Source organism: Phyllopteryx taeniolatus, chromosome 19, assembly GCF_024500385.1.
Source record: "Phyllopteryx taeniolatus isolate TA_2022b chromosome 19, UOR_Ptae_1.2, whole genome shotgun sequence".
NCBI classification, from domain to species: domain Eukaryota; kingdom Metazoa; phylum Chordata; class Actinopteri; order Syngnathiformes; family Syngnathidae; genus Phyllopteryx; species Phyllopteryx taeniolatus.
Genome location: NC_084520.1, coordinates 1,081,560 through 1,103,382, shown reverse-complemented (window position 1 = coordinate 1,103,382; position 21,823 = coordinate 1,081,560). Strand labels below are relative to the sequence as shown.

Genomic DNA, 21,823 nt, shown 5'->3' with positions numbered 1-21,823 from the left:
TTAATAAATCTGCAAAAATTTCAACAATTCTGTTTTTTTTCTGTCAATATGGGGTGCTGTGTGTACATTAATGTGGGAAAAAATGAACTTAGATGATTTTAGCAAATGGCTGCAATATAACAAAGAGTCAAAAATTTAAGGGGGTCTGAATACTTTCCGTACACACTGTAAATTAGTCAACCCTCTGCTCTCAGGATGCAAGTCCCGTTGTAAAATTGCCCCCCCCTTAGGCGTCGTGTCCTGTTTTAAAATTCCCATCTCATGACAAGACCAAGCGCTCGCCTGCCCCAGGGGTTAACATGGTCCGCTAAACTGAGACCTTCGATAGTGCACAATTGAAAGATAGCGTATTAATAATATGCAACATTAGCATGTTCGTGAAATGTTGTGCTTGTTTGTGCTGTGTTCATATGGCTACTTATTTGACCTTTATCGTTTATCTCCTTGAGTGTTCTGGAAAATAGAGGCGCAAGTATTGGCCAGAAATGTTTAATGAATTTGCCGGAGATTCCGTCCGGGCCAGGTGCTCTTCCTAATTGCAGATTTTTTTAATGCACTAGGTAATTCTGTGATGGTTAAACGAGCATCAAGACTGTCTTTAATTTCTCAATTTAATTGAGGACTGTTTAGATCTTTAATAAAAGTTTCAATTTCTTTTTGGTCTGGGTTTCTTGAAGATACGTATAAGCTGCTATAATAATTGTAAAATATTTCATTTATTTCTAGCGGTGACTGTGTACAGCTGCCGTTTGAATCTTGAATGGCAGTAATTCATGTTTTTCCTTTATTGCGCTGAAGTTGCTTCGCAAGACATTTGCCAGATTAATTATTGTACTCAAAGTTAGTGTATCTTAACTGTTGTTGTAAAAAATTTATTTTTTGATAAGATGACGTCTAATTGATGTTTTGCCTTTTGAAGTTATCTGTCAGATTAATTGCATATTCTTCTGTGAGATGTTTAATTTTTACCTCAATTTCATTTTCTAATTTTAGTTATTGTTTTTTTCTTGTACAAAGAGTATGATATGATTGGACCTCTCATTACAGATTTCCCGGTTTCCCACAGCAGAGATGGGGATATGGTTGGGGAGTCATTGAATTTCAAAAAGTCGTCCCATTCTTTCCTCATAAATGAATCAAAGTCTGGGTCTTTCAATAGGGACGTGTTAAAGCACCATGTTGGCGGAAGTCCCAGATTTGACTAAATTTTTAGGTTGAGAGAAATTGTTGCGTTGTTCCGGTTCCTTATTTTGATTCCGATTCCAAACAATTCTCGATTCCGATTATTTTAGGGTCTGGGTCAAAAAATGTTTGCATGGTTTAAATAAAGGGTGTCCAAATTATGAACATCCATTTTCTTAGCAGCCTGCAGCATAGACTAAAATGAACATTTGACTCGGGTTTCTTTGTAACCAGTATCAATATCAAACCGATTAACTAAAAGGCAATGTGTGTGGAACTAACCAAATTGACTCAATATTCATTAATTAATGTTTTACCTAAAAGTTAAATATAGCATTGTTAAAATCGTTATTTGACACTTTTTCACCACGTCAAATGGTTTATATGTGCAAGTTTTAACTTGACTTCCTGTTTTAAGCTTGGAGCCTTTTATTTTGAAGGGTACGCACCGGAACACAGCCTTTTGGCCCGAAAAGTAACTTCAAACGATACCGGTGATATATATCATTGTAAATGGATGGAACCAAATGCTATAAATTGCTGATTAATTTCCCGATTTTCACCAATGAGGCACAAGGCTAGTGTTTGTGATACTGTGAGACAACGTTTATGTGAATTTTCTCCCAATTCATTGTGATGTAAAGTTGCTACAGTGAAGTTTTTAGCTCAATGTTAAGCTTTTTTTTTTGTTTCTGTCATTTGCGCTTAAGTTGGTTTGAAGACTAAAATAAACACTAAAAACCATCAGTGCACAAGTGTGACCACCCGTTTAACTTGTTAGCCGTCTCAATGTTGGCCGAGACGTATTTTACTGTTTCACTCAACCAGTTGAGTGAGAGTTGACTTGACTGAAGTTCCGGGCGGTGTTGCACTGAGGCGACTAGTCAGTCATTTCAACAAAGTTAAGACACACTTTTGTTCGCCACCGATTAATTATTATTATAATTATTGCGATATTGTGGGAAAACTCATGGTATTGCAAGAAGACTCGCTGTATTGTATGAAGGTTCACGGTACAGGTGGGGCAAAGAGGCAAAAGCAGGGGAACCGAAAAACCTGTTCTAAACCTTCTTGTTCTTGACTCTTGCCGAGTCCTTCTCGATAAGTTTTAGTAGTTTCTGTCTGTCTTCCCACAAGTTTTTGTGAAAAAGAGAGAGTCAAATAATTTATTACTGTGCACTTCTAGCCCCCGTCCATCCAATGTTTACATTAATATACATACTCTACCTCCAAACCAGTATTATTGCTGCAGCATATGCTCACAATAACAAAACTGTCCATTGAGAAATTGTCTGTTAACATTAGAAATTGAATACTGCCTACTAACTATGATTTCTTTGCTTGAGTCCAGAAATTCAAGTGAAGTGATTGGATTAAGGACTAAACCAAGTGACTTCAGATAAGACCAGAAAGGACTACAAAGGTGAATTTAAAAAAATTAAATGGTAAACCTGGCCCTCAAGGGAAAACAGATGGGTTTAAGTGCTAACATACTAACATGCTAACTCACGAGCATCCCAACCCACTAAACAAATATGTGATAATGACACTAGCAAGTCCAGCAGGCTTTGGTTGCCCTACTGGCATGAAAACACAGCAAAAACAGTATATGGTGGTGAGCTATGCTGTTTTTTCAGCAGGGTGTTAACAAAAAAACAACCATGTTGTAATAAAAATGCTTCAGACTTATTATCTGAATATTATCATGTATTTATTATGTGTATCTGGTTTAAAATTAACTGTGGATTTTTACTGTTACATTCGTACAAAAACACAACTTCGATGCTGTAAGAAACTCAACTTTCAAGTTCCTTAAGATGTCCATCCATTTTCTGTACCGCTTGCCCTAAAAGGCAACGTGGGTTCCCCTTCCCATGGGCTCACCGCCTGTGGGAGCGGCCAAGGGGGTCGGGTGCTATGTGCTCAGCGGTAGCTAACGCGAGAAGTAATGATCGTGAATATTTATTAGGGAGGTCGATTATGCTTAAGTCGCCAAGTATGCACAATCTTGGGGAAAGTGGAATCCTGGAGTTCAGAATATATTAGCGTTTTTGTGTAACCAAAGACCAAAAGCATTGAATTGGTGTGCATTCCCATATAGCATGAAAATACAACCCCAATTCCAATAAAGTTGGGACGTTGCGTTAAACATAAATAAAAACAGAATAAAATGATTTGCAAATCATGTTTGACCTATATTTAATTGAATACACTACAAAGACAAGGTATTTAATGTTCAGGTCATAATGCGCCACACATTTTCAATGGGAGACAGGTCTGTACTGCAGGCAGGCCAGTCTAGTACCCGCACACTTTTACTACGAAGCCACACTGTTGTAACACGTGCAGAATGTGGTTTGGCATTGTCTTGCTGAAATAAGCAGGGGCATCCATGAAAAAGACTTTGCTTGGATGGCAGCATATGTTTCTCCAAAACCTGTATGTACCTTTCAGCATTAATGGTGCCTTCACAGATGTCCAAGTTACCCATGCCATTGGCACTAACACAGCCCCACACCATCACAGATGCTGGCTTTTGAACTTTGTCCAGTTAAAAGAGTAGTCTGATATTTGTGAAAATGTTTTAATGAGATTGAAGACTGCCTGAAGAGAATACTTGGGTTCTTGTAAGTAAAGAAGAATATCATCAGTTTATAGATTGATTTTGTGTTCTGTCACTAGTGAGGAGATACATTTAATATTAGCATTCTGACGTTTAGCGACAGCAAGAGGTTCGATGAATATTGCAAATAGCATGGGTGAGAGTGGACATCCTTTTCTGGTTCCTCTTTGTAATGTAAAACTTTGCGAAGTAATCCTATTTGTGGTGACTGTCGCTTTCGGCGAATTGTACAATGTTGCTATCCAATGTTTAAATGAATCTCCAAAGTCAAATTTGCAAAGTACTGCAAACAGGAAAGCCCAGTTAACTTTATTGAAAGCTTTCTCTGTGTCAAGTGACATGATGATTGCGTTTAGATTTTTACGCTGTGACATGCTTATTAAATTCAACAGACGTCTGATATTATTTGTGGAACTTCTACCTTTAATGAAGCCTGTCTGGTCATAGTGGATTATAAACGGAAGTACCTTTTCAAGTCTCGCTGCGAGGACTTTCGAGATAATCTCGATATCTACATTAACCAGTGATAAGAGCCGATAATTCGCTGGGAGAGTGGGGTTAATTGAAGCTGTGTTCATATGGCTACTAATTCTACCTTTATCGTTTATCTCCTTGACTGTTAATAGAGGCGCGAGTGTTGGCCAAAAATGTTTAATGAATTCAACGGGGATTCCGTCCGGGCCAGGCGCCCGTCCTGATTGCATATTTTTCAATCGGTTATGTAATTCTGTGATGGTTAAAGGAACATCAAGACTGTCTTTAATATGTTTATTTAATTGAGGGATGTCTAAATTGCCCTTAAGTGTGAATGTGTGTGCAAATGATTGTTTGTTTATATGTGCCCTGCGATTGGCTGGTGACCAGTCCAGGGTGTACCCCGCCTCTCGCCTGAAGACGGCTGGGATGGGCTCCGGCACGCCCGCGACCCTAGTGAGGATAAAGCAGTGTAGAAAATGGATGGATGGATGGATGTTTAGATCCTGAATAAAAGTTTCAATTTCTTTTTGATCTGGGTTGTTCGAAGATGCGTATAAGATGCTATAAAAATTGTGAAAAATTAAATTCATTTCTAGCGGTGACTGTGTACAGTTGCCATTTGAATCTTAAATGGCTGTAATTAATGACTTTTCTTTATTGCGCTGAAGTTGGTTTGCAAGGAATTTTCCCAATTTATTATTGTACTCAAAGTTAGTGTATCTTAACTGTTGTTGTAGAAAATCTGTTATTTTTGATAAGATAACATCTAATTGATGTTTTGCCTTTTGAAGTTGGTTTCTAAGCGTATCTGTCGGATTAATTGCGTATTCTTCTGTGAGGTGTTTAATTTTTTTTCCCAATTTTTGTTCTTGTTTTTTCTTATACGAAGAATATGTTGTGATTCGACCTCTCAAAACAGCTTTCCCGGGTTTCTCACAACAAAGATGGGGATATGGTTGGGGAGTCGTTGAATTTCAAAAACTCGTCCCCTTCTTTCCTCACGAAAGAATCCAAATCTTGGTCCTTCAATAGGGACGTGTTGAAGCGCCATGTTGGTGGTGGGGGTCCCAAATTTGGTTCAACTTTTAGATTGAGAGAAATTGTTGGTCGCTGATGACGATTCGATGTATTTTGGGAGAAATTCTTTGAGTTGCCGAATTGTTTGAAAGAAAGAAATCTATTCTTGAGAAAGAGCGTTGAACTGACGAGAAAAATGTGTATTCTCTTTTTCAGCCTCCACATGTCAACGAGAACAAAGTACTGTACTATTTATTTTGAAAAGTAGTCTTTTATGGGGAGGAGGTCTAGTTTAGTGGAGGTTTAGTGGTATAATCCATAATCGTAATTCTCTTTGCCTGTGATCGAAGGCCATTGACATTCCAAGACAGGAATGTTAAGTGTGACATACAATGGGTGTGTGTATCATGGTGGTGGATGGATCGGGCCCTTATAAGGTGATATTGAAGAAGACTGCTGTCAAGCTCGTTGACAAAAAAAAAACTTTATTGGTCAGCACGAAATAGACAGTACTGTATTTACAACAAACTGTGGCAAGTCGGAGCGTCCCATTCAATATTGTTGGCTCCGAAATCTGGAAGGACACAATGCCTTTTAACGCCGAAACTCAGCCAGTTGTGTAACTTTCTGACTTCTACTATGGTCATCTGCATTGGCATTGGCATAGATGAGAAACTGTACAATGTGATAATTACATTAGAAAATCTGTCCATTTTATTCAGGATCACATGGGCAATTTTCCGTCTTACCACAGAGTCAAAAGTTTTCCCTCAGTCTATTTCAATCTATTGTTTGCTTATTTGATATGCACATCACAAAAACATTGGACAAAGCAGGAGTATTGCTACAAATGTTTTAGCACTAAGCGCTAATTCTCAACACTTGTCCACAGGAGACATTGAAAAAAAAGTACATAGCATATAACAAATGTAGATTTAAAGTCATTAGATTCAAGATTAATTCACTGCCATTGACAGATGTAGAAGTCGAATATCCACGTTAACTGGAAAGGCTGGCAGTGAATGAATTAAACATCATGTCTATGAATATTTTCATTCATCCAGGTCATTTCATTCTAAGAGCATTGACTCGATCACAACTGTATTCTTCTGGTTGCCTTGGACATCGCACAGGAATCGGGCTAGAGCTGTCCTTATCTAGCTTTGGTGCATGAACGGATGAAGCCTGCTCGGATGAGAGGCGAAACCTTCATTGGTCATTGCTATTCACACCAACACATTTGTGTGTCTTAACATATTTCTTCTGAGAGAATCGTCGGCCACAAACTGAACAGGAAAAAGGTTTCTCCCCAGTGTGTGTTCTTCTGTGGCTATTTAGGGTTCCCTTATAAGAGAATCTCTTGCCACAGAGTGAGCAGGGAAAAGGTTTTTCACCTGTGTGTTTTCTTGTGTGTAATTTTAAGTGTCCCTTATGAGTAAATACTTGGCCACAAACTGAGCAGACAAAAGGTTTTTCTCCAGTGTGGTTTCTTGTGTGTATTTTTAGGTCTCGATTAACTGAGAATCGTTTGCCACAAACTGAGCAGGCAAAAGGTTTCTCTCCAGTGTGAATTCTTGTGTGAATTTTTAAGCTTCCTTTCTGAGTGAATCGTTGGCCACAAACTGAGCAGGTGAAAGGTTTCTCCCCAGTGTGTGTTCTTTTATGTCTTCTTAAGATTGCATTCTCAGAGAATGTTTGACCACAAACTGAGCAGGAAAAGGGTTTTTCACCAGTATGTTTTCTGGTGTGTGCTTTTAAGTGTCCATTCTGAGCGAATCCCTGGCCACAAACTGAGCAGACAAATGGTTTGTCTCCAGTGTGGTTTCTTGTGTGTATTTTTAACTCTCGCTTTCCAGAGAATCCTTTACCGCAAATTGAGCAGGAAAAAGGTTTCTCCCCAGTATGTTTTCTTGTGTGTCTTCTTAAGAGACCGTTCTGAGAGAATGCTTGACCACAAATTGAGCAGGAAAAAGGTTTCTCCCCAGTGTGTGTTCTTGTGTGTGTTTTTAAGAGCCCATTGTCGTAGAATGTTTGCCCACAAACTGAGCAGGAGAAAGGTTTCTCACCAGTATGCATTCTTGTGTGCCTTTTTAAGCTTCCATTCTTAGTGAATGTTTGACCACAAACAGAGCAGGCAAAAGGTTTCTCTCCGGTGTGTGTTCTCGTGTGTGATGCCAAATGTTCCTTTCGAGAGAATCTTGTACCACAAACAAAGCAGGCAAAAGGTTTCTCCCCAGTATGTGTTCTTGTGTGTCTTTTTAAGTGTCCATTCACAGAGAATGTTTGACCACAAATTGAGCAGGCGAAAGGTTTTTCACCAGTGTGTGTCCTTGTGTGTATTCTTAAGTTTAGCCTTGCAGAGAATTTGTGACCACAAACTGAGCAGGAAAAAGGCTTGTCTCCAGTGTGTGTTCTCACGTGTCGTCTCAAAATGCTCTTATAAGCAAAAGCTTTCCCACACTGAGAACATTTGCGGTCTTTATTGTCAGTGTGACCTGCCTTATGACCTCCAGACTGTTCCTCATCCTCATCATAGTCAGAAGAGTGTGACGTTGTGTCATCACTATTTGATAGTGGAGCTAAGAGGCAATCTGCTCGTGATCCTCCACGGTGGTCTCCATCACCTTCTGTTGTCATGTGCTGACTTGAGCAGCTGCTGTTGCTTGGAGGCAGCGCCCTTCTGTTCTCCTCACTTGGCTCATCTTCATCTTCACTCTTCAAAAGGACAACAGTCGATGGCAACTTGGTGATAGCCTCCTCCGCCTCCTCTGTTTTAATGTAAAGGGGCTGCAGCTCCTCTTCCTCTTTAATGTGATGAACTTCATCCTTCGCTTCCTCTTTAATGTGAGGGGCATCTTGCTGCTGCTGCTCAGGACAAAGATAGCCACTGTCATCTGCAAGACACAAGAAGACAAAAAAACTCATGGTTTGGCCAAATCAGTTCTCATGTTGTGACTTCAATTTTGTAAAGTATTGTCTATATTTATATTTAAAGGTACTACAAATAAATAGAATGTGACACTTCACATTGCTTTTAAAAAGCCTGTCAAATAAATTGGGATCAATAAAAAAAAAAAAACAAGTGTTTAAAATAAGACTCTAAAATCATGAAAAATAAGGTCCGCCCTTGAGCTGCAGGACTGTGTGGGCGTGTCCGGCGAAGGCGCTGGAGATAAGCCCCTTCACCTGTCAATTAAAGGGGAGGTAAAGTCAGGAGGTCTAGATTTCCTGTTACATTGTAAATCTCTATATCCTCTTCATCAGATGGACATTACTTAAATCTATTAGTATTTCTATGACTCTATTAGCATCGTAAACTGCCATTTTTACGTCATTCCGTGTGCAAAACTAGTGAGAATGTGACATAACACGGACCCTCCTTCAGGCAAAAGGGAGGAAGTGATCTCACAGCTAATGTTGCTACTAGCCAGCATGTTCCCTTATATTTGAGCAAGCCTAGTTTGTTAAAAATATATCGGTAAGAACTGCAACCGTGTCAGGGTGTCAGCATCAACGGTAAATGTGCAGAATCAGAATCAGAATCATCTTTATTTGCCAAGTATGTCCAAAAAACACACAAGGAATTTGTCTCCGGTAGTTGGAGCCGCTCTAGTACAACAGACAGTCAATTTACAGAACACTTTGGAGACATAAAGACATTAACAAAAAACAACAACAAACAACAATTGTGCAAAAAGATGCAGAGTCCTCAGTTCGAATGGCTAATATCGCAATAGTCCGGTGCAATGACCATTGTGCAAAGGGCACTGAGACTTCAAGGAGTGTATGCGGTTTAAAGTGACGAGTAGTGCGATAATCTGGGACAGTGGTTGTGCAAATGTTACAGATACTCCTCAATCAGTGTGCAAATGGAGCAGATACTGTGCCTGCTTTATTTGCCAAGTATGTCCAAAAAACACACAAGGAATTTGTCTCCGGTCGTTGGAGCCGCTCGAGTACGACGACAGACGGTCAATTGACAGAGAACACTTTGGAGACATTAAGACATTGACAAAAAAACAGTCACTGAGCAATAAAGGGTTGCAAGTTATCTGGTAATGCCGGTACATTATTTTTTTTTGGACAATTGTGCAAAAAGATGCAGAGTCCTCTAGCACTTAGACCAGTTCGAAAGACTAATATTGCAATAGATTAATTTTCGCCTATTAAACTGCCTGCTGAAAAGTCGTCCGCCGGCTGTAGCACTCGGGTAACTAGCTGCTAGGTGCTAATGTCGGTGAGCTAGCGCCGTATTGTACCATTTCATCAATGACAGCATAGCGCATCCATTTAGCGTATAAAAGTAGCGATTGAACATGATTTTGGGACAGTGTTGTGTTGATGTCGCTGGAAACAGAACATGACGGTGATATACAGTAAACTGCGGTAAGGGCAGCATCCAGTGTAGGTCTGGCAGTCTTGCTTATGCTGGAAGCCTTGAGGAGCTCCAGCGGCACTTCAAAATAAAAGCCTAACAATTCTCAGGGTACTGAATCGCTCGCAAATGGAACTGTTCTGGTTGTCCATTTGCAATCGAGTCAATGCTCTGAGAGGGAAATGAAAATATGAATGAAAATACTCACAGGCAAATTGGTTTTATTTAGAAGTTGTCCTCTGCGGGTATGTTGCCTTTGTGCTTTTTCTCTTTTGATTTTGTTTTTTTAAATGCCACGCTGCAATATGCGATATGAACAATCTTGCTGCGGCTGGCTTGACTTCGACTTTTTGACCAGAATACACAGTTTGGACTCAAACTTGCGAGAATATTGTCCACACTATCAGGTACTCAACCTGCAGTTCTGCTAGTTATCGCAGCATACGGGGGAGCCCCGGGTTCGGTCACGCGACCTTTGCGAGAGGGAACTGTGACTTCAATTTCAGTCGACAGCAAAGATATTACCCAACATGGATGCCTCCTGGAAAAGGTAAAAATTCATGACTGCATCCGTTTAATTCTTCTTCCATAAGCACAATATTAATCAGAACACCATGTTTAGGCTAGTGAGGGCACATACAACATATTCTCCATTTATTTTTACTTCCTTCCACATTAAATCAAGTTCATTCGCACGCTATGTGCTCAAGTGTCTTCAGTCAACTACAGGCTAAAAAAATGTGTGCTGCTGTTCTTCGTGAAAAGTTAACTTTGCCTTGCGCGTCACTGTTACGTGGGGACCCACACAACAACATCAAGCGAGGTGCTGACACGAGACTGAACAGCCATGGTGGAGCTAGCTTGTTAGCTCACTAGCTAGCGAATGTGCTGGGATTAATTTTGGGAGTGCTTCAAATCAGCACTCCCAAAAATGGGCGTTCCACTTTGGATCAGTCTATCGTAGATGATTAGCAAATGGCTGCAATCTAAAAAAACAGAGTGAACATTTTAAGGGGGTCTGAATACTTTCCGTACCCACTGTAGACAACATGAGTGCCTACTAATTTGGGGGTACAATACAAGCTTCACACAAGTTCCAACTTTGTACTAGCTCAACACGCTGTAACCTCTTCACGCTCATTTTTCGTCCAACAACACATGAGGTCCTATTTTTCTATTACCATTATTATTATTTTCTTTTTTTGTGGTAGAGTCCCTCTGTATGTTACCCTGTAGTTCCCCTTTTAGATTGAATTACATTTTCTATAAAATTCCACTTCCTGTAGTGCTTTGTGTGTGTTTGACTTTAATAGTGAAACCGCCGAAATTGAGAACTCATGTTTCATTCGGGTAGCGGAGACTGATGAAGATTTTTCGTCACTTTTTCTAAATTTTACACACATTAAATAAAAGAGACGTGGTGCCCATTTTCGAGACAAAAATGAGTTTGTGATTTTTAACGTCAAACGCATGTCGAACTAAACCGGAAGTGAACGCACTGACGAATCCAGTTTCCAAATTAATTCCGTTTCTATCCAAAACCAGTATACGCTACACAAGTGACCAATTGTCATGAGGCCGTGATATAAAAGCCAATCAGCATCGAATACATTCTGCAGAGCAATGGAAGACAAATTAATTGTTGCGGTCAGTGGGCACCCGGTGCTTTTTTGTATTCAACCTGCTATGCGCACAGGGACCAGTGAAGTTTTCTATGGTTCCGACAAAGAGGAAAAGTGTTCCTCGATTTCGGCGTCGGAAAGCACACGTTCGTAGTGTTTGTCCACGATGGAAAACTGTATGTCCATGATTGACTGTTATTATTCGTGCTTTTTGTGACGTTTGAAGCAATTCCGCCGATGCACTTGTTCTCAAGCTTGACACAGAAAATGAGAAGAGCGCCACCATTGAAAAATCTGAAAACGGATAAGGCTAACATACGGGCATTTTCAACGGATAAGGCTAACATACGGGCATTTTCAACGGATAAGGCTAACATACGGGCATTTTCAACGGATAAGGCTAACATACGGGCATTTGTCTACCAAAGAGTCAAGGTTTCCAAATGATTACATTGATTTTCTGGGCAGAAAAAAAATTTGACCAAAAAAAAAAAAAAAAAAACAGCATAAAATCCTTAATCTCTATCTGATTCTTACAAGCTATTGCTCATTTTATTCGTTTAACACTTCCTTATCTAATGACATCGTCTATTTTGAAGGTACATTTAACATTTTAGGAACATCGGTACTATTAGCCGCGGCTATCTATCGCCGTGCATTGAAATCTAGTGTTTGTTTACAAAAGGTGACGTCTCACCGAAATCACCTTTACGTCTTTCTCCATCGTGTCATCTGCACGGGGTTGGAAAACGTTAACAAACCTATTTTGACAAAAGCGACGAGTAGATGTACTTACATCCGTTCTTAAAAGTAAACAAACCTGCTGAGCTCGACCCAACTCGAGGCTTCGTGCAAACGGCGTCCAGATGTTGACTTTGTCGTGGTTTTGGTCCCCAAAGTTCCGCTGTCCTTCCCGCACACATTTCCACAACACTTCGGGCTCACACTGACCACAAACGCGTCTCTTTTGCTAGCAAGCTAAGCTACACGAGGCCAAGGAGCTTCAACGTGCCCCGAGACGCGTTCAACAGGACACGAAGACTCAATGAATGAGGTTTTAGTGCGGTAAAGTCGCGATGGACGCACCGTGTCGAGGTTTCTGCGCTTTGGGTACGAATTCAGGAAGAAATGTTTAGCGAAGCGCGGGTGGTAGTTTCCTAAACTAGAAGACGCTTACCGAGGTACATTTGCAGGAGGCAATGGACGGCAAAGCCACTTGGACAAACTTAATGTCACTAACACCATAATCAAAATAATTTATATAACAAGGAAACTTAGAAACATATCGGTGTATACGACATTGAACCTTTTTGTGTTTGCTAGCACTCAGTCACAGGAGCGCCCTTTAGTGCTTATTTGACGGTTTTTAACTGCGCGTTCTCGAACGAAGGTTTGTCCAAGTGCGATTGCCGTACATTGGGGGCTGCAGATTCGACAAAACGCATTTTGGGGGAGCAGGATTACAAAAAAAAAACCAAAACATTTTGCAAAGTGCACAAGAGTCTGGTGGATATGATAACTGAGTTAACTGAGATAACTGAGTTAGAGTTAGTTGCATTCCTTAACCGAAAAGCACTGCAAACGGTTCCTTTCGACAATCAGCTGGCACCTGGCGCGTCCAATCCGATTTCAGGGGTCCAGTGCTACTCCGCCCTCCCGTCTGGCTCCGCCCCCTGCTTCCCAGAAACCGACTGGATTAAAATGGCCGCCCCGAACCACAATGCAATGCGGTTTCCAAGCCCTATTGGACAGTTTCTCGCCCACCCGCACGTCACGTCACCATTCGGCGACGCCACGGCGCAAATACAGGCGTTGCAATTCATAGACAAAAGAGCAATTTTATAATTGAACGTAAATTATTCTTATTTACTCCGTCGTGGGTGTTTTTCCAAATTATCAAATCGCGCGTTCGTGACACAAAGTTTGTCCAAGTGGAGTGGCCGCACATCGTTTGCCGCAGATGTACTTTTTTTTTGTTTCTTTTTCTCTCCACCTCAAACTCAATTTTCCTGAATTATGTACCGAACGTGCTGAATCCTCGATGCAGTACGTCCGTTACTAATCTGCTGCATTTAACCTCATTCGTTGAATCTTCGTGTCGGGTTGAAGCTTCTCGGCCTAGCTGACTTTAGCTTAGCTAGCTGGACGCTAACAAAAGAAAGAAAGAAAGAAAGAGAGACGCGCGCGTTTGTTCGCAACGCATCGCGATTTCGTGCGGAAATGTGCGCAAGCAGGACCGCGGAGTTCCAGGAGGAACTTCGTGTCGCAAAAGAGGAGAGCGAGCCACAACGTCAAGTGCTGGACGCTGTTTACAAGATGCAGACTCCAATTGGCTTTCGCACAGCAGGTTTGTGAGTGCCAATGGTTGTTTGTTCGTATGTGCCCTGCGATTGGCTGGCGACCGGTTCAGGGTGTGCCCCGCCTCCCGCCCGAAGATAGCTGGGATGGGCGCCAGCACGCCCGCGACCCGAGTGAGGAGAAGCGGAATGGAGAATGGATTATGGTTACTATTATTATTAGCAGGCAGTGTTGCCACAGTTACCTTGAAAATGTAACATGGTTTCATGACTCATTAATTGAGCTTAAAAGTAACTGAGTTACTTTACTGGTTACTTGATTTCAAAAGTAAAAGTGACCTTTTAGTTATTTTCAGCAGCTGCCAAGTAGCAGGATTAGCACTTATCCACCGTACAACAAAAGCAACATCTTAACCGTACCCATTACTTGGTAATCTACGCCACGCAAGTCACAGAATGATGTCATCAACATGAACCAGTGGAAGAGAGTCCAACCCCTCTCGAGAGGACTGGTTCCAGAGCCCAAGCTGTGCGTGGAGGCGAGTCCGACTATATATGACTGGTACCGCCCACTTTACGGCCTCAGCTCCGGTCGGTCGCCTCAGCAGTGGACGGGCGGGCGGAACATGGTCCACTCAGACTCAACTTTCCCCGCCTCCCCGGGACATGGGTGAAGTTCTGCCGCAGTTGGTAGTTGAAACTCCTTCTGACAGGTAGGGTTGAGACAGATAAACCGATTCGACCGGATATGCGTTCGTGACGGCGATAGATACGACTTCTCTATCGATACAAAATCCACTGGGGAGCCTCAGATAAATCAAACTGTGGATCGGTTATTGCAAGACTGGGAATCCGTTGCCCGAGCTTGGTGTTTTGACTGGAACCTTGTTGATAAGAATCTAGCCCTGGTTACGGACAATGCCAGTAATATGGTGGTAGATGGGGAGGAAGCAGAGATGAGCCCTTCATTTTGCCATACAGAAAGCCTTCAGAGTGAACACTGTAGCAAGGTTGCTGGGAATAGTGAGGAGAGTGGTTGTTTTTTTCACCACAGTGTTAAGGCAGATATTCTACAGGAGAAACAAAAACTGCTGGCCTTGGCTTCCCACAAGCTCATTCAAGATGTGACAACCCGTTGGAGCAGCTCCTATGACATGCTTGAACGCTCTTTGGAGCAACAGCCTGCTATTTCTGCTGCACTCCTGTCCAGGGATCTCACAAATGGAGGAGATGTGAACACTAAAGGACAACGTTTTTTTTTTGTGAAGACATTGTCAAGCTGATGGCAACGGTCAAACCTGTGACCATGGCCATGTCCGAAGCAGCCCACACTTTCAGTGATTTCCCCAGCCAGAGCAAAGCTTAAAAATAACTTTGAAGAACCAGATGAAGACACAGTGGTAATCAAAGAGATGAACAAGCGTTCGCGGATGACTTGGAGAAACACTACGCGGGCCTCGATGATCTCTTGTACACTGCAGCAGCTCTGGACTGACGGTTTAAGGCTTAGTGACGATGCTGAGAAGACATTCACAAGCATCTCAGCAGAAGCTACATCCTTGAATGAACGGGTAAGTCCCTCAAGTCAACACCCAACATAGTCATTTACTCAAAGTACGTTACAATACACTCTGATTCTGTCAGTCTGCTGTGCTTTGTTCCTGTTACCCTTATAGTACACTGACTGTAGGATGATATATTTTTATTTCTAGGCAACAGGCCATCCAGCTGAGAAGGGTCAAGTGCAGACAGATTCATGTCAGACGTACCCTGCCCATGAAGACCAAGACATCACCTCTCAACCTGCAGATGACGATAGATCTGATTTATTGTTCTCAAATTTGTCATGGAACTATGTGAGGCTTCATTCTATGTCCCTATTGCAATTTCCAGCTAATAACCCTCCAGAGTGAAGGGTTGCATGTGTCAAGCAGACCAGGAGAAGCTCATCCATGCTTTTATCTCAAGTTGACTTGACTATTGTAATGGTCCTCTGACTGGACTCCCTAAAAAGAGCATTAAACAGCTGCAGCTCATTCAGAATGCTGCGGATCGGGTTCTGACCAAAGTACAAAGAGGTCAGAGCATATTACTCCAAGTCTAAAGTCTTTACACTGGCTCCCAGTCAGCTTGAGAATTGATTGTAAAGTTCTGCTACTCGTCTATAAATCACTAAATGGTTTTAGGTCCTGAATCCATGAAAGAAATGCTAACGGCATATAAAACCCAGTAGGGCTCCGATATCCGCAGACTCCGATCAAATAGTGGAGCACAGAGTCCAACGCAAACATGGTCAAGCAGCGTTTAGCAATTCCTGCAGACAAATGGAATAAGTTGCCAACAGAGATGACGTCAGCCCCAAGTGGGAATGTTTTTAAGTCCATGTTCAAAACTCTTCATTTTTCTCACACTTTTTAGAGCATTTCCACGTTTAAATATTTCTTGCACTGTATGCTCTTTGAATTGTAATTTCCTTTTTTTTCCCCCCCCCCTCGATTTGAAATGTTTGTTTTGAAATGCTTTTAATCATGTAAAGCACATTTGAGTTACCTTGTGTATGAAATGCGCTCTATAAATAAATGTGCTTGCTTTTGTAATAGAATACATACATTAAATGTAAAAATGGAATTCCTAGGGAAATGATTAAAAAAAAAAAAAAACTGTACGATCACACTTTGGTAATATGGAATTTATTTTGGTTTGTAATCTAAGAGTGGAAACGATTCAATATTTTGTTAATATAATTAGCCAGAGCTGCTGGGAATGCAGTTATAAATGTCCTTTCACCATCGTTCCTGTCATACTGTGTTGCACATTAAGGACTACAGTCTTACTTATTTCAAGATCACAATATGTAAAAAAAAAAAAAAAAAAAATCAAAATTCCTGTCTTCCGGTTCAGATGATTTGCTGAATCGATATTGAATTGCAATGCATGCAATTGATTCATCGATATATTTACCCGCCCCTATTAAGGACCCTTCCCTGAGCTGTCACCTTATCGTGGTAGAGGGGTTTGTGTGTCCCTATGGTCCTTGGAGATAAGTTGTCAGGGGCTTGATGGCCCTGGCAGGCTCATCCAATGGCAGGTCCTAGGTGAGAGTCCAGAAAAACCACGGCTCCAAAACCGCAGCAGCGGTGAGGGATGCAGTCAAGCTGAAGCCTCGGGACTGGAGCCAGCTGATGAGTACCGACCTCAACTCGGGACATCAGTTGGTGGGGAGAAGACTTCAAAGACCTCCTCAATTCCACCGTTCCTTGAGGCGAGCTCTCCTATCTCTGGGTTGAAGTTGCTGGGGTAGTTAAAACCTCTTCATTGGTGGATCCCCGGGGATGGATGAGATGTTGTGGGTTTATCCTGGTTGCCACGCCTCAGAAACTGCATGGGCGTCAGGAACAGTACCTCTGGTTTGGCTGACTCGGGTGGTGGTCCTGCTTTTCAACTCTTTTAGCACCATAATAATAGATATATTTATTAGTCTCGCAGTTTGAATGATTATCATTGCACGAAGTAGCGAGGAGTTACGCTAATTTAAAGTACACATGCGCTGCGGTGTCACCGGTGATCCCCGTCGTTTTAAAAGGCTGAATAAGTGTGGATGTTAACAGCATTAGAGAGGTCCTTAAACGTCACGTAAGAATTGATTTGACCAGACCATTTTCTTGTCTTGCAGACATCAGCGAAGATCTCCGTCCTGACCAGCAGAGGCCAGAGCGCCCCCACGTTAAAAAAGAGGAAGAGCACTGCCTCATCAAAGAGGAGGGGGACATCACTAAGTTGCCATCAACTACTGTCCCTTTGAAGACTGAAGATGAAGGTCCAAGTGAGGAGAGCAGAAGGGCGGAGCCTTCTAGCACTTGTAGCTCTCGTCAACATGTGACAACTGAAGCTGATGGGGACCACTGTGACGAATCACAAGCAGGTGGCCTCTTAGCTCCAATATCAGATAGTGATGACACGTCACACACTCCTCACACTGATGATGATGATGATGATGATGATGATGAAGGTCACATTGGAGACAAACGCTGGAAATGTTCTCAGTGTGGGAAAACATTTGGCTACAAGTCTATTTTGAAAAGGCATGTGATGAGCCACACTGGAGAGAAACCTTTTGCCTGCTCAGATTGTGGTAAACGATACGCTGACAAGGGATACTTAAAAATACACACAAGAAAACACACTGGTGAGAAACCGTTTGATTGCTCAGTTTGCGGTCAAATGTTCACTCGAAAGGGGGACTTAAAAATACACACAAGAACACACACTGGTGAGAAACCTTTTGCCTGCTTGGATTGTGGTCAAACATTTGCTCAAGAGGGACATTTAAAAAGACACACAAGAACACACACTGGTGAGAAACCTTTTTTCTGCTCCGTTTGTAGTCAAAGGTTCACTCAGGAGGGAAGCTTAAAAAGACACACAAGAATCCACACCGGTGAGAAACCTTTTGTCTGCGCAGATTGCGGTCAAAGATTCACTCAAGAGGGAAGCTTAAAAATACACACAAGAACACACACTGGAGAGAAATATTTTGTCTGCTCAGATTGCGGTCAGAGATTCTCCCGAAAGTCAAGCTTAGAAATACACACAAGAACACACACCGGAGAGAAACCTTTTGCCTGCTCAGTTTGCAGTGCAAGATTCTCTGAAAAGAGGAACTTAAGACGCCACAAAGGAACTCACACTGGTGAGAAACCTTTTGCTTGCTCGGTTTGTGGCCAAAGATTTACCATGAAGGGGTATTTGAAAGTACATATAAGAAAACACACCGGTGAGAAACCTTTCGCCTGCTCAGTTTGCGGTCAAAGGTTTACTACAAAGGGTTATTTGAAAATCCACACTCGAACACACACTGGTGAGAAACCTTTTGCCTGCTCAGTTTGTGGCAAAAGATTCTCTAAAAAGGGAACCTTGACAACACACACAAAATCGCACACTGAACAGAAGCCTTTTGCCTGCTCAGCTTGCGGTCAAAGATTTTCTCGTAAGGTTCAGCCCAAGACGCACAAGTGTGCCGGTGAGATTAGCAACGATCAAGAAGCTTTAAATGAACATGTGAATGTTTAATATTCAAAGTAAATTTCATCATACAAAACTGGCCATTCTTATATTATATTTAGCATCTTTTATTTGATCTACTTGTAGTCTTTGTGTCTTCTAAAAAGCCTCCTGTGGATAGATTTTGACAATTAGCACTGGTGCCAAAATACTTGCATGCGGTTTGTCCAATGTTTGTTATGTCCACTTCAAATAAGAGAACGATTGATTGCAGTAGGGTGAAAAAAAAAAACTTTTAGTGGAAAGGCGAAAAAGTTTGAATACAAATCCTGAATAAAGTACTTTTCAAACTTAAAAGTGTATTTTTTTCCCCCATGATGTTTCCTTTGGGTTGTGATAACATTGTATCGAGTTGTGTGTTGCTGTGCCTATTTATTACATTCCCAAAGTGGTGAGCTGTCCAAATGTGCGTTGCTGCACGTGCAGGTGCTACAGTTCCCTTTACAAGAGCATTTGATCAGCTCTCTGCATGTTTTGGAGACCTCTGGAATGGTCAACCAAACTGGCACCCAGGACTCGGATTCCTTGATCCACCCGATCTCTGTGGAGAAAAACGGACTTGCCGTGGTGTGCTGGTTGCCCAGATTCCAGACGAGTGCTTTCCTTTTTGGTTGATAGAGTTCAAAGGAGTGGGTTTTTCATAAAGCACCAGAGTCAATCTCCGACAGTGGTGTGCTGACAGTCGACACTTCGTCGCTGGGATGGATGCTTTGTCGGGTTGGCGGATGTTTCTGTTGCATCTCCAGAGGCTTGCCAGGCCCGCCAAGCTGACTTCTTACATTTTCCATTGAATGCAGATGTCTCACAACCTGAAGATTTGTGCTGTGACACTTGAGACCGGTCTTGGTCTTGGTCTTGAGACCACATTTTGAAGGTCTTGGTTTTGTCACAGCCTTGGACTCCCAAAAGTCCTGTTCTTCTGTAAGTCTTGGCCTGGCCGGTCTCTGGATTTTCCGTCGAGACCGGCACTAATCTGCTATGCTTCATAGTTGAACATTTTGGAAGGTGTGTGTTTTGTTATATCTGGTGTAAATGTAACAGCATTTCAGAAAAAGAACATCATACCGATAGTCAAACACGGCCATAAATATTCAGACCGTTTGCTCAGTATTTACTAGAAGCACCCTTTTGACCGAATCCAGCCATGAGTCTTTTTGGGAACGATGCAACAAGTTTTTCCCACCTGGATTTGGGGATCCTCTGCCATTCCTCCTTGCAGATTCTCTCCAGTTCTGTCAGGTCGGAAGTTGAACGCTGGTGGGCAGCCATCAGTCGCCAAGCGCCAGTATAAACAGTAAATACTGGGGGGGGGGGGGGGGGGAAAGAGTGCCGAGTACCGATCCCTGTGGGACTCCACGAATGACCGTCGTTCAGATTTAGACAGTCATGGAAAGAAATATTAGATCACCCTTTTTTCTTCAGTTTCTTTTTCATTTGAATGCCCTGCTAGAAGTAAAGGTACAATTCAAATATAATGACGACAACAAAAATATCTCATAAGTGTTTAATTTAAGAGTTGCGATCGAGCCATTTTCCATAGGGTTCCTAATAGCAACCAAAATCACTGGGAATGCAATTAAGTTTAAGCATTTCAAAAAGGTATTATGGAATCTACAATAAGTCATAACTTACGTTGGCGATGCACCAAACATTTGAATTTATTCATTTACATGTTTATTATTCTTTGATTGTAATTATTATTATTATTATTTTTTTGTTTTAAGATATCCCGTTTTTTATTCATCAATAACGTCTTATTTTATTGTATTTGTTCCAGCTCTCATACTGTGTAAAGGTATATCTCAATGATTAGTAAATTCGAATGTAACGGAAATAAATTGTGCAACAGAAGCCTGCAGATGACGGGAGGTGCGATTCATTCGCTGGAAAATTCGCTGACACGGTTCCACGACAAATTTGAGAACATGAAATCACATTTGCAGGCTTCTGTTGCTATGTCACTATATCTGCTGTTATATTCTAATTTATCGAGCTGTACCTGCGATGTTATATGTATTTTAAAGAGCACATGAACGATTATTTGAAGGGGGAAAAAAAAAAATGACTTGCACTTTTACATCATTGCCACTGGATGGCGGTGTAATTCAATCTGCTGGTACTTGCTCGATGCCACAGAGTGACGCTCCAGTTCTCTCAAGCCAAATAAACATACTGCAAGTTTAAAAATCAAATCCAACGGAATGTGTGAAATTGAGACCATATTTTGCACTTAACATACTCTGAGATGAAATATTATTGAAATTATTATTTTTTTTTTTTCTTGGAGAAGACGTAAGCCAGTGTGGTAAAGGCAAGTGACCCCTTGTTTTCGAGCTCAGACACGACTAAGGACAAATGAATGACAAAAAGTGTCCACCGCGGTTAGATTTAGATATTTACTATTTTAGGTGTAAAACTGTTCCCAAAATTTGTAATTGATAACTTCAATTGACACATTTGTAGAATAAAACATGACAAGCATCCCATAAATATCGGATATTTGTGCCGTTGTATGTGTTGCGAGCAAGAGAGAGAGAGAGAGAGAGACTAATACTGGGATCGGCGCCCATTCATACTTCCAAAGCTTAACTGGAAACACATATTATCCCGCCCGCTTATCCATTATATAAGTCTAAACCGCGTGTGTGTGTGTGTGCGTGCGTGTGATAGGTTAACTGGAGTACATGGAGGCAGTAGTTCACCAGTGAGTTCAGGCAGAGGTCATTCTCTCGCTCCTCTTTCTAACCGCATATTTCCGGTTTTTCGATTGATTGATTTATGCTGTCGTCTCATACTCAAAGGTGTGCTACTTCGTCCTTCTCACTTCTGAACTCCCCGTGTCTCCGCGTTAATGGGTTTTTAAATCCATAAGCGCGCACACTGGCGGGCGCGCGTGTGTGTGTGCGTGTGTGTGTGTGTGTGTGTGTGTGTGCGTGCGCACGGCCAAAATAGGAAGGGAGCGGAAGTGTCTTCAGGGTTCGGCCTTAGGTCACTTAGGTCACTTGTACTGTAAACCCTAACCCCAAACATATGCGCCCACTTAAACTGTAACTGTGTGTTCGAGTAATTAGTGAGCGTACGGTGTGTGCGCAGGGTAGCAGTTTCCATGGAGATTTTGTATGGGGGGGGGGGGGGGGGCCGATGCCGGCCAGTGATATTCCCCCGTGCG

General features: G+C 41.9%; 2 protein-coding genes across 5 annotated transcripts; one reads left to right on the top strand and one right to left on the bottom strand.

Annotated features, from left to right (window-relative positions):
- Window positions 1-5,763: 5,763 nt before the first annotated feature.
- On the bottom strand, window positions 5,764-12,878 carry LOC133469506 (gastrula zinc finger protein XlCGF57.1-like). 4 transcript variants are annotated; one of them, XM_061756683.1, is made up of 2 exons: window positions 12,474-12,803; window positions 5,764-8,193 (listed from the first exon to the last, which is right to left on the bottom strand). In XM_061756683.1, the coding sequence occupies exons 1-2, from the start codon at window positions 12,481-12,483 to the stop codon at window positions 6,509-6,511; spliced, it is 1,695 nt and encodes a 564-aa protein (XP_061612667.1). In that variant the 5' UTR covers window positions 12,484-12,803; the 3' UTR covers window positions 5,764-6,508. The 4 variants fall into 4 exon arrangements, 2 of the variants coding, with proteins under 2 accessions (XP_061612667.1, XP_061612666.1); XM_061756682.1 differs by having other exon boundaries at window positions 12,117-12,802; XR_009785718.1 differs by having other exon boundaries at window positions 8,068-8,193; window positions 12,383-12,878.
- A 144-nt stretch (window positions 12,879-13,022) lies between these two features.
- LOC133469509 (gastrula zinc finger protein XlCGF57.1-like) lies at window positions 13,023-18,951 on the top strand. The gene is made up of 2 exons (XM_061756687.1): window positions 13,023-13,643; window positions 17,267-18,951. The coding sequence occupies exons 1-2, from the start codon at window positions 13,517-13,519 to the stop codon at window positions 18,661-18,663; spliced, it is 1,524 nt and encodes a 507-aa protein (XP_061612671.1). The 5' UTR covers window positions 13,023-13,516; the 3' UTR covers window positions 18,664-18,951.
- The last annotated feature ends 2,872 nt before the right edge of the window (window positions 18,952-21,823 follow it).